The sequence below is a fragment of the Limulus polyphemus genome, unplaced genomic scaffold (genome assembly GCF_000517525.1).
Source record: "Limulus polyphemus unplaced genomic scaffold, Limulus_polyphemus-2.1.2 Scaffold253, whole genome shotgun sequence".
In the NCBI taxonomy this organism is placed as follows: domain Eukaryota; kingdom Metazoa; phylum Arthropoda; class Merostomata; order Xiphosura; family Limulidae; genus Limulus; species Limulus polyphemus.
Genome location: NW_013665863.1, coordinates 443,504 through 455,493, shown reverse-complemented (window position 1 = coordinate 455,493; position 11,990 = coordinate 443,504). Strand labels below are relative to the sequence as shown.

The 11,990-nt window shown below is 29.9% G+C and overlaps 1 protein-coding gene across 4 annotated transcripts in view; it reads left to right on the top strand.

The window, feature by feature from the left end:
- LOC106478818 (meiosis regulator and mRNA stability factor 1-like) overlaps positions 1 to 11,990 on the top strand; it is a 34,936-nt gene that overhangs the window by 8,194 nt on the left and 14,752 nt on the right. For 3 of the 4 annotated variants that reach the window (XM_022382499.1, XM_022382500.1, XM_022382498.1), the window contains exons 4-11: positions 488 to 568; positions 1,918 to 2,059; positions 3,296 to 3,477; positions 4,785 to 4,996; positions 6,715 to 6,926; positions 8,156 to 8,383; positions 8,840 to 8,885; positions 10,457 to 10,659. In XM_022382499.1, coding sequence (XP_022238207.1) covers positions 488 to 568; positions 1,918 to 2,059; positions 3,296 to 3,477; positions 4,785 to 4,996; positions 6,715 to 6,926; positions 8,156 to 8,383; positions 8,840 to 8,885; positions 10,457 to 10,659 — 1,306 coding nt within the window. Of the gene's footprint in view, positions 1 to 487; positions 569 to 1,917; positions 2,060 to 3,295; positions 3,478 to 4,784; positions 4,997 to 6,714; positions 6,927 to 8,155; positions 8,384 to 8,839; positions 8,886 to 10,456; positions 10,660 to 11,990 lie in introns of those variants that run through there. The other variant, XM_013939389.2, reaches the window with a different exon arrangement.

Here is an 11,990-nt window from a genome sequence, read left to right as displayed (position 1 = left end):
TCAGATGTTGTAGAGGCAGTAAATTTAAATGAGTTTAAGAAAAGCTTGTATGTGAATGAAAAGAGCTGGGTTTAAATTTTTTTAATCCTTTTAATTTAGTTTTGAGGATGGAACAGCCAAGATGTACCAGGAGGTCCCATGTTGTCCCAAAATATTATGTTATTTTGTTATGTTAACAGGTAAATTAATCAGACACATGCATGTGATTCCATTATTATACCACAAGGCTACCGAGATTCACAATATTTTGCTAATAAAATCAAAATTTATGTTTGTTATTAGTATTTCTAGCCATGAGAACTAGTCAGCATTATATTCAAAATTGACCGAGACATACAAAAGAAAGTCTTAACCAATTTAAGATGTTTGAGAGATTTGTGGTAAACAATTGTACTTTGTGTTAAATAATACCAGTTGGGGCTGAAATCACAAGATTCTTTCTTTTACATCTACTTTTGTTATATCATTAAATGGACATAATTTTCAGGTGTGAGGTGCTTGCCCTATTGAATGATACACCATTCAACAGAATTCCCCTTTGCAACTTGAAAGAAAGGTTTCAGAACAGGTAAGTTGAGTAAATGAGCAGGTTTTAAGAGACCAAGACAAGGCTAGTACTTGCATTATGTGTATTAAATTTCTTGTATCTGACAATGGAATGTGGTACATGGGAAAATTATTTTATTATCAATAATAGTAACAGAAAAGTACAATTTGTTTTGTTACTTAACAGCTTTGAACTGTTAATATTTAATTAACATTTAAAAGTACCGCATTGTGAGTGAGCTGAACTAATGTCAATGTACATGCGTTAGCACATTTGCTAGAATATAGTACTGAATATTAACATCTGTGTAAGATGACACTTGTTTTTAGAAATTTCATTTTGCTTTTTTGTCAAAAATAAAGTTACAATACTAATCCTGTTGATTGGAATTATTTTATATCTGCCTCTCTCTTTATATAAGATAGGGATCATTTTTTTTTTGTTAAGATGTTACTGAGTTTTTCAGGAGGTTATGCTTATTCAGTTGTTTTCAAGTGTTTCTTTAGTGATTCAGTTGCACACATATTTTCATTTCGAAGCAATCAAGAATGGTATCCAGATGATGAAATATACTTAATATTTTCTTTCCTATGGTTTGTTTTTAACCTAAAAACCTTTCGCATGTAAATTGAAAGGAATGTGTCTGTAAGGAGTGAGGCTAGTTATAGGTCAGCTCATTATTCCTATCTTAATGTGGTCAGACTGGTATGTTTTACAGGTTTTTTATAATCTACTTGTTTGAACTTTGTTTTATCAGTGTGTATTCAGTGTTTTATATTGTAGTTGCAGCAAGGTTTGCATCTTGCTTGTCATTCAAAATCTTCCAAACATACATATTGACTGTACCTTTCTCTGTTTAGTATAATAATATCTATCACAAATTATCTCCTACATTAAAGTAATGGGTAAGGTGTGTAAATTCCATTCACTTGTAAGGCATTTCTTTATCCCAACTTCCTCTGCACTGGTACTCTAACTGAAGTAATTAATAGGAAGTTATTTGGTATTAATTATTACCCTTTTGAAAGCAAAACTATAGTTCTTAAAATGATGGAATTTAGCTGCTAGAAATAAGCTATTCAAGAATATTTGTTTTTTTGTTGACTATATGGTGCAATGTGTGTTTCACTTACCAATTTTTGACACCTCTTCTTTCAATGGTAGATAAAATATTCTCATAAACAGCAGGAATGTGATGTTCAGCTTTCTAAAATTGTAATTTTGAAATGGACATTGGTGTTTATTTATTCATGTAACCCAGTGTTTTTGAATGTACCAGAAACACTAATGATAGAGTAACAACACACGCTGCTTAACAATGTATGTAAATTATGTAGGGGAGTAATACTGCATGTGTTTATATTATCTAGGTACAATAGAGCTATCACTGTTTCAGACCTGACCCAGATGGACATGTTAATAATTACTGAAGAAGCTGGAGAATGTATTGTATGCTTAAAGCCTGACTACCGAATCACATCGTCATCTTTTGAAGCTGAAGGATCACACCAGGTAAGTTTTACTTTTTGGTATATTCTAATTTACAGAGCTGCAAATATTTGAAAGTTAAGAAGTAGACAAGTTTTACAAGAAATACAGACTTAATCTGGCATCTGCAGCTGTATAATTTTCAGTTTTGGAGATTGACTTAGTAGAATACATTACAAACTAAAGAATAACTTCATGCACAAAACAAGGGTGAATTTTTAGGGTGCATATAAAATCAAAACTACATGAACAAAAGTGTCAGTTCAAAATACTGTAATAGATGAAATATCTTCCCTCTCTGTGTGTACATATATATATATATATATATATATATATACACACACACACATAAATAACAAGTGTTTTAAAACTAGGTACATAATATGATTTTAGTAGCTGAGGTAATAGTGTTTCTCAGTTATTAGTATTCCGTGATTTGGATTTTCAAAAATACTGGAATGGTTTTGTACATGTGCAAAAAAGACTCGTACACTCTCTACAAGTAGTTGTGCACAGATTTCATTCTCATGTGTCATTACATTATTTTGTTTCAACAGAGATCTTTTTTGTTAACATGATTTATTGACAAAAAATATATACACAGAATGTTAATCTAAACTTTACATTTTAAAAATCAATTTGAATTAAACATTGATGCTTTTCAGGTTTCTTAGAGGTTTTCTAATGGTAAAGTGTTCACAAAATCAGGACTAATGTTGAAGAATGTATATGTTGACATTTTATTTCCAGCATCATAACACAAAAAAAAAAGTATCCATTTTAGATGTTTGACAAAGTTTTTAGAACTAACTATGACTTGTACGTTCTGTTAACAGATATTACTGGGCAGCAAATGTACATATAACTTTCAAATAATGTTCTAAGTCAACTTTAAAATACCCTTCAGTGTTTCATGGTTTAAAAGTTGAAAAATTAAAGTACATTCAGGAAAAAATAAAAGGTTACATTATCAAGAGGAGTGGTTTTGTTGAATTGAACCAACAGAATTCAGCAATACCACTTCTTGTAGAATTGTAAATTTTAAGTAACATTGTGTTTTTATTCTGAATTGAGTTCACAAAGTTAAGAAACACTTGTGATTGGAGTACAATGATGAGTGCAGCACAAGATCTCATACAGAAATGATTTTCACTTTTCATAAATAGAAGAATGAGAAAATAAATTAAGTATAGATAAATCATGCATCATGAACACTTCCCTAATATTTTTTTGTGTTACATAGCTTAAATATTTATTCAGCAGAGACAATGTTCCACTGAGAAACCTTTTTGTGAACACCATTTCCAACAAGTTAGTTGGAATGACTGGACAAAGCCAAGAAGTACATATCCATTACCCAAAGTATGTATGTCATTAAAGACCCTTGGACCTCGTGTGCATAAGATGCTGGACAATCACCATGGCTCAATACCACTTAACAGGTAAAACATTTTTACCATTCTTGTGTCATATCTATTACACTATATATGATACAAAACTACTAATCCTTTGTTAATTAAATGAATTATATTATATCTATATCCAAACTTATTCACACTTGGTGATTTCCAAACTTTTAAAAGGAATTACTTAGTATACTGATACCATTAAGAAAAAACATTGCAAACCCTTTATAAATAACAGAATCACATTTTATATTAACCTCTTTATACATCTTTTCAAACAAAAAAAAGGTATGTGTTTAATAACTGTGGTATTTATATTATACCAGGTTAAAAATTAGGTAAGTTTTAATGAAACCAAAAAATAGTTAAATTGTCAATCACCATAAAAACATTATTGAATGTACAACAAGACACTAGAAGAAAAATCTCATTGATATTAGACATGGGAAAAGACAATGAATTTGAATAAATTTGTAGTATAAAGGGGTCTGCTTCTGACTGACTGTAGAAAATTGGTTAAAAAATAAAACCAAGGGAAAGAACTTATATTTATAGTCTGCACTTGAATTATTTTATCACAATTACATCTCAAAGTAGTTTGAAATACATAATAAATTTTGAAAATAAGTAGTATTTGATTTCAAGGTTCATTATAAAAACAAAATGTCCAGTTGAAATGTTGTACTCCCTTTATAATAAAAAGTTTTACCCATCTTAAGTTGTGTTATTTTGCATTTTAAAAATCAATAATGCCACAAGGTAAAAGTGAACTTTTATGGGAGACACAAATTTATCTTTTCATTTTGTTTCTAACATAAAAAAACTTGAAACAAGCAAATTATTTGCAGAACTCCATCACTAGCATCCATGCTACATACTCTTCAAAACCGATATAAACATAAGTTCTTTACATGATAATGGAGAACTTCACATGTTACACACAAGTAAAATAACACCATATATACATATAATTTAAGGAGAACATGGTCTTGCTCCTCTATTTACCTTTGCCAAGTGTTACAGATTAAGGGTGGAGTTCCTCAGATCTCTTAACTCAGTGACAAACAGCAGATTGAAGAACAGACTGGGCCTCATAGTTCTTGATATATATATATATATATATACGTGTGTGTTTATAAAAGGGTAAAAAGGTTTATGTAAATACTTTTTACGTGTTGTATGAATATTAATGTATTAACAGTTGAATATAATGATTTAAAGTGGCTGTATAATGTGAAGCTGGCGGTGCTTAAGATGCTCAGTAAAAAATTATCTTCTTCAATGATGTGTTGTTTTCTAACAAATTTAGATTTAATTTCATGATACAGAGTTTTCTTTTACAGCTTCTGTTCCTGTTATGTAGCTCAGTTTGGTCCATTGACAAATAAGGACAAAAACGTAAAGATCTTCGAAGATCAAGAACTTTTAGTTTCACAGGGACAAGAAGGTGTTCCATTAGAGTATCTGTTAACTTGTATCCCTGGAGTGGAGATAACCAAGTCAGGATTAGGAATCAAACAAATACAGTGGTACAAAGTTACAAACATATCACAAGGCAGGTCTTTCTTTCTTCACACTTATTATTTGTCATAAAACAAGTGTAGATTTTAATATATTTTGTTTCTTTGTAGCTTAGGTACTTAAAGACATGTAAGATAGACAAAAATCTGTTTTTTATACACGTGTTTTCACTAACATACCATACTTGTAACAATATCTTTATTATTGGTTATGTGTATTCTATGCTTCAGTGTGATTAGTAGAAATTTAATGGTCTGGCGATACATCATCCAATATGATATAAATTATGTATCTTCACAAAATTTGGCAAACTTTCAGTGAAACATTACAAGTCTTTTGTACAGAAAAAACTGAATTTCTAATAAAGTATTTTTGTTTAAAATTAATGATTCAATAAAAGGAGATAAGTATTGATTACTACATGTTGTCTTCATTTATTATATGAAAAACATTACATGCAAAGTAACATATCAAATTAACAATAACAAAATAGATAGACAGATATTAACTTTTTTTATTTTACTTCTCTTGTCAGCTACCATTTGATAATTTGAAAAAGCACTGTAAAGTGTGAACTACTTAAATAAGACAACGTTAGTAATATAGATAATAAATTACAGACAAGACTCAAACTTTGTAACAAACTGTTGGTAAAACTTCTGTATCTAGATACATACCGTATTGCAGCATCAATATCTACATACATATGTTATTGACTACTATGATGAGATATGCACCCCTAGTAGAAATGTTAAAAGTGTATTAGGTAGTCTAGACACATGTTATAGAGTAGGATTTTATTCAGTAAACAGTTAATGCAATGAATAATCATTATTAATCAGGAATACACTTATCAGATGAACTAGGTAGAAGGTACAGCTGCAATATAATTTTAGATTAGGATCACCAAAATATTTTGTTTTTCATCTTATGCTACAAGAAAATAGTAGGTATTTTATATCATAATATATAATATCTTCGAAATGATTAGCAATCTTAGGATTTAAATTTTGTTATATTTTTATCTGTTCCTGTCATTAATAGTATAAATGTGACTGTGGTAGAATGTAATTTGGCCAAATTATTAAGATTTACTGTAGAATGTAAAGCTATTCCCATTTTATTAGTATCCCAAACTTAATAATTAGTCAAATTGTCTACTCAAATGACTCATATTTTTCACAGGATTAAAAATTAAAATGTGTTGATTTACTTTTTAAATAAAACTTAATATAACTAGAAAATTAAGCACAATCACATTCGTTTTATATTTTGTGACTTGTGAGTTATGGCATTATTCAGTGATTTAGTTGTTTGTGATTGAAACTTGATGATTTGAAGAACTGTTGCCAGAATTAATTTTTAATTCTCTATAGTTATTTGATTATTTCTTATAATGTATAATACAGATTTTATTTAAAAGATTCAACCGTTTTTTGTATGAGTGTTTTATCAATGGATGTTATTTGTTATACTTGAAGAATTTACTATCACATCTGTGTTTCGGTGAGCAAGCTAGGATGATGTATAGAAGTTTATAACATTTACACAGAAAGAAGGCTTCTAATAGTAATAGCTGACACCTTAAAAATATAATTTTGTATTCATTTTATTAGAATTCCTGTAAAAACACTAATAGTAATTTTTACTTCTTTTTTTCTTACATTTTCAGTATTTGATTTTGGACTGAAGTTTTCTATATATGTCTTTTAAAACTTCTTGGAATAGCTAGTTTGTTTTATTTTTTTCGAGGTGGATGTAAAAACAAACAATCTGTAGAAGATCATCTTGTTCTATTTAAGCAAGAAATGGTGGAACTTTTGAAGATTCAACCACAGTGTTTGTTACCTTTTGATCAGTTTGTTCCTGCCTATCATCAGCATTTTGGGCATCAGTGTTGTCTTGGAGATTATGAATTTACTAAATTAACAGAACTGTTAGAAGCAGTGTCAGATGTTGTCCAGGTAAAGAGAAGAATTACATATGGGTGTGTCTCTTAACCAGTTTGTTCAGTTATCCAACATTTGGCATAATGATTTTGATTTATCCATCAAAATTATTATAAAATGTCAATGAACTATTAGTATTCACCAGAAAAAAAAATGGCCTTAATATTTTCTATTTCAAAAACTGAATAAACTCACTTGCATATTAATTGGGTGATACTTTTGTATTTATCAAGAGAAAACAAGAGGGAATCCTCAATAATTATGGCACTTGAAAATCTTTTAGGCAGGATTAGAATAAATTTATTTATGAGATTTTTTCCCCCTTTTTATTAGCTGTATTTTTGTGCATCAGCAATACCAAGCATGGGGTGCATGTATTTGATTTTATTGCTCATCAGGATCTCTACCATCCTACCCTCAAATTGAAATTCTTTTAGTTAGGATTACAGTAAATTAATCTATGAGACCTTGGGTGTGGTCAAATACATCAATTGAAAGAGTTTGACCTCATGAGTTCAAAACTGTAATTAGATCTCAAGTTGGTCAAGAGATGACAGAGCTAGGAACTGGAAATGTTGTACTTGAAAAGAAACTCAGAGCCATTCTCAGAGCTAGGAACTAGAAATGTTGTACTTGAAAAGAAACTCAGAGCCATTCTATGAGCAATTATGTTGTGGCTAAAAATTTAAACAATAAAATATATACTGACCTAAACTGAAAGCCTTAAAACTTTGTCAATATTTTCCAATTTCAAACCAGTTTCTTATCAGATACATACTGCTACATAACAAAGGCATATATTAAAAAACAAAGTTTTCGATGTCACAAGCTTGTATAACTTGAATAAAATGTTGTTATCTTTATATGGCTGAGTTTGAGTCTGCTGTAACAGGGATTAATTTAGGCACTTATTGCAATCTTTACCATAGGTAGGTGGTAGTACTCTTTTTGTTTTTTCTGCTTGGCTATAAATGTGCTTTTGTCTGGGTTCTATGTGAATATACAGACAAGTACAAAAATTTCAGTGTAAAAAAGTAACTAACTCCAAACTGGCTGATATTGAAAAATTTAGTGTACTAAGATATTTATTGCATTGTTTTAGGGATAAGGCTATTTGGGTGACATAATAAACACTACATTATTCTGTGCTTTAACGATAAGAAGTATTTCATTTATGTATTTGATTATGAAAAATTAGACTTAGGTGTATTTCATATTCTGTTGCTAAAACAATTTTTTTTTAGATTTTAGGTCAAGGGTCAAGTCGTATGTTGACCTTGACTCACCTGACCCAAGTGAAACGATTTGGCAATGACATTTTGCGTGTTCTTAGGTCACGAGCTAGCAAACAGATCTTTCTGTCTGAATTACCAGTCTTTTATGAACACAAAATAGGCAGGAAACTTCAGATAACTAGTTATGGAATATGTACATTGACAGATATGTTAGCAGAAGTGGCTGACTTAGTTGTGGTAAGCTATATTTTGTCAACATTTTGACGTAGCTGTAGTAAGTTGTATAGTGTCAATAGAACTAAATCCTGTATATTGTCAACAAGTGTTAAATATTTATTTTGGAATTCCAATGTTCTATTAAATACTTTGAAATTTATGGGATGTCAAATACTTAAGACTGACCTTGTTTTTACCATATTTGCATTGAATTTTCATATCTCACCACGAGATACTTGTAGTAGGAAATGCCATAAAAAAGGGGGGAAACTGAATATGCTGATTCATCAAAATTGTAGAGTCTTACATTCCTATGCAGCTAAATTTTGTTGTGTATTATTAATTTTTAAGCACTTGAAGGACTGAAACATCAAATCAGCTTACCGTATGTAATATATATTTAAGTGTGTATAAAACAATTAATATTACATAAATATTTAGATTTATTATGAATGAAGGTACTTATTTAAATTGTAGGTTACAAAGACGTCAGAGGATACTGTCATAACTATAAAGAACAGAGGTATGCCTTTTTTATTTCATATTTCTACTTTATTGTATTTTATTATTGTTTCTGAAAAAACTATTTATATGCATATTGTATGATTTTATCAATCTTATGAAGAAATACAGTACACAATAAACACTTATTAAATTTTTTTCTCTTCCTTCACAAGAGGTCTGGCATGGCCAGATGATTAGGGTATATCATGATATAAAAGACTGTTTAGTGTAGATATTATTTATTGATTTATTGTGTGAGTGAATATTTTATGATTGTTTAATTTTGCTTATAATAAGAGAGTTAAAAGTAGACAATGGTTGGAAGTTGTGTTTATAATTCATTGATGTTGAGACTATCAAATGTCACATGCAATACATAGATGTCGAGAATATAGAGATTTCTAGAAGACGGACAGACGATTAAGTGATAAACATACAAATAGTCTAAGACAAGTGGAAACAGCAGTCAGACAATAGCAGAAGAGAGTAAAGTCATGTCCAAGAAAGAGTTCAGTGTTAAATTAACTGCTGTAGAAGTGATAGGCCTAGCAATTAACATAGGCCTAATGTTTAATATGCTAGAGTAAGACTAACAGTAAAAAAGGAGATAAGAATAATAATTTATATGACTGCAGTAACTTGTGCCACAGTTATAAGCGAATTATACGCAGAATACTAATGAAATAGAAATAGGGAAGGGTAGTTTGGCTTGCTAACTGAAATTCTAAAGTAATTGAATAGGCCTAAGTGGACTTTTGACAAGAAGAAAACTACATATAGTGTTTATATTATGCCTATAATCCTCATAGTGTGAAGAATTTGTTGTACATACGTTTAACTTGTTTCGAATGTGTGTGTGTGTGTATATATATATATATATTTATTATTTTTTTTTTAAACAATTTATTGCCAATAAGTCACAGACACCTACTGTAGAAGAATTATAAGCCCAAAAACAACACAGTATGTATATTTATACTATTAAGAAGTATAAGTAAAGGCCTTTAATTGACAACTGGCAAACATAAGCAATTAACATCTGACATGGCACTTGACTCACAGTCTGAGAGTCACAGGTTTGAATCCCCTTCCCACCAAACATGCTCGTCCTTTCAGCTATGGGGGCATTATAATGTGATGGTCAATTCCACTATTTGTTGATAAAAGAGTAGCCCAATAGTTGGCAGTGGGTGGTGATGACTAGCTGCCTTCCCTCTAGTCTTTCACTGCTATATTAGGGACGGCTAGCGCAGATAGCCCTCATGTAGCGTTCCACAAAATTCAAAACAAATCAAAACAATCCTTAACAAGAGTAGATAGCATCTTGTTATGGTAAGTAATTTTAACATGTGAATTAACTGTCTTGCGCAGTCTAACAAGCTTTGCTGTTACTGCTAGTTCACAGGTTCTGAGCACAGATATCTTCTGTGATGTATTGAAATTAGGTTGAAATGCCAGTATCTGCTCTCATGTTATAGGTTTATTTCTTATACTTGGAAACAAAAATCCAAAATGAACTATTAAAAAGAACAGGTCTAAATTATTGATTATAAAAGGTAGATTTTTAATTTATGAGTTAATATCTCACAGGACAAACAGCTGAAGAAGTTGAGCGAACCAGACAATTTGCAATGGAGGTGGTTGAATTATTAAACAATAGTCCATCAGGAACAATGCTCTTCAGCAAGTTTACTATTGCCTATCATCATCAGTATGGTCATCAATGTAAAGTTTCTAAATATGGATTTAATAAGCTTGTGGAATTGCTTGAAGCTGTTTCCGATGTGGTAGAGGTAAGACTTTTCATTGTATGTAAATTTTGTGTATAATAAAACAGTTCTTCAGTTGTTGAAAGCAGTTTATTGAGAGTAGGTGTTTATTAAGTAATGTTTTTTGGACAAGAAGCATGTGACTTCTTCTGTACAGAAACCTTAACTTGAACAAGTATAATCAATTTTTTTCTAAATTTAATAACAAGTAGAGATTGATATATATATAACCTAGCTAACTATAGTAATATAGAAAATTTTAATGCTACAAAAGGTATTGGAAACAAGAAAAGTCAAAACTACAACAACTGATTTACTTAAAATTAAAAAAAATTTCTCTAATTTCTCAAATCATTATAATTACATTAGTTTGAGACAAATCTAATTATATGCCGAAAGTAGTGCATCATCCATATTATACATGTGCATATATATACTAGTATCCTCTTCGGTACAAGAAATGAATCACTGAAACCCCAGAAGGAAGAATTCTGTGAAAGATTTAGAGTGATAAGGTTTTTCTTTTTTTTTGTATGCTTGTCTGGAAAAGTCACTTACTTACATACTTATATGAAAATTTGTTGAAATAGTGAAATTTTGATATACTCCATAAACATGTATATAACGATTTAGGCAGTTTTATAAGTACAATTAACTGTAGTTTTGCTCAGCTAATACTGGGAAGTAGTGATTATTAATATTCAGACATTTTAAAGGTGGTTTTAAACAGGCAATTTTTATGGCCACCAATTTGTTTCATCACTATCCCTACTTTTAAATATTTCTGAACTTAATGATGTATGTGAAACTTGGATACTTTTGAAGCTCCTAGAATGATTATGAATGTTATATTTGGTTAAAACATACTTCATCACTTCAAAAATGCCTTCAACAACTATGCAGTTGTATAACTTTATAGTAGTTTTGTCATACACAGTTACAGACCAAAGGTCTTTCTGAACTGATAATGTCTTGCACAAGTGAACTAAAACATAGTTTTCTAGAATGTTGAAACTCATTGTAGAAATCTGTACAAAAAATTGCATACTTGTCCAGTTAGACTTTTAATAGATGTACTCTAGTATATGCCAAAAAGCCAATGCAAATAGTCTAATTGAAGGAACTAGAGGAGTTAAACTATACATTTTTAACTATGAATATCCAATTTTTAATCATGGCAGAATAGTTGAGTCCTTATGGCAGTTATTAACAATGACTTCTGATAAAAACAAGTTTCCTATATATATATATATATATACAGAACTAAAACTATCTACATTAAATTAAATTAGTTTAGTAATACTAATACACCTATTACGTAACTAAGAGTATAGTATAGCAGTAGTAAAAAAATA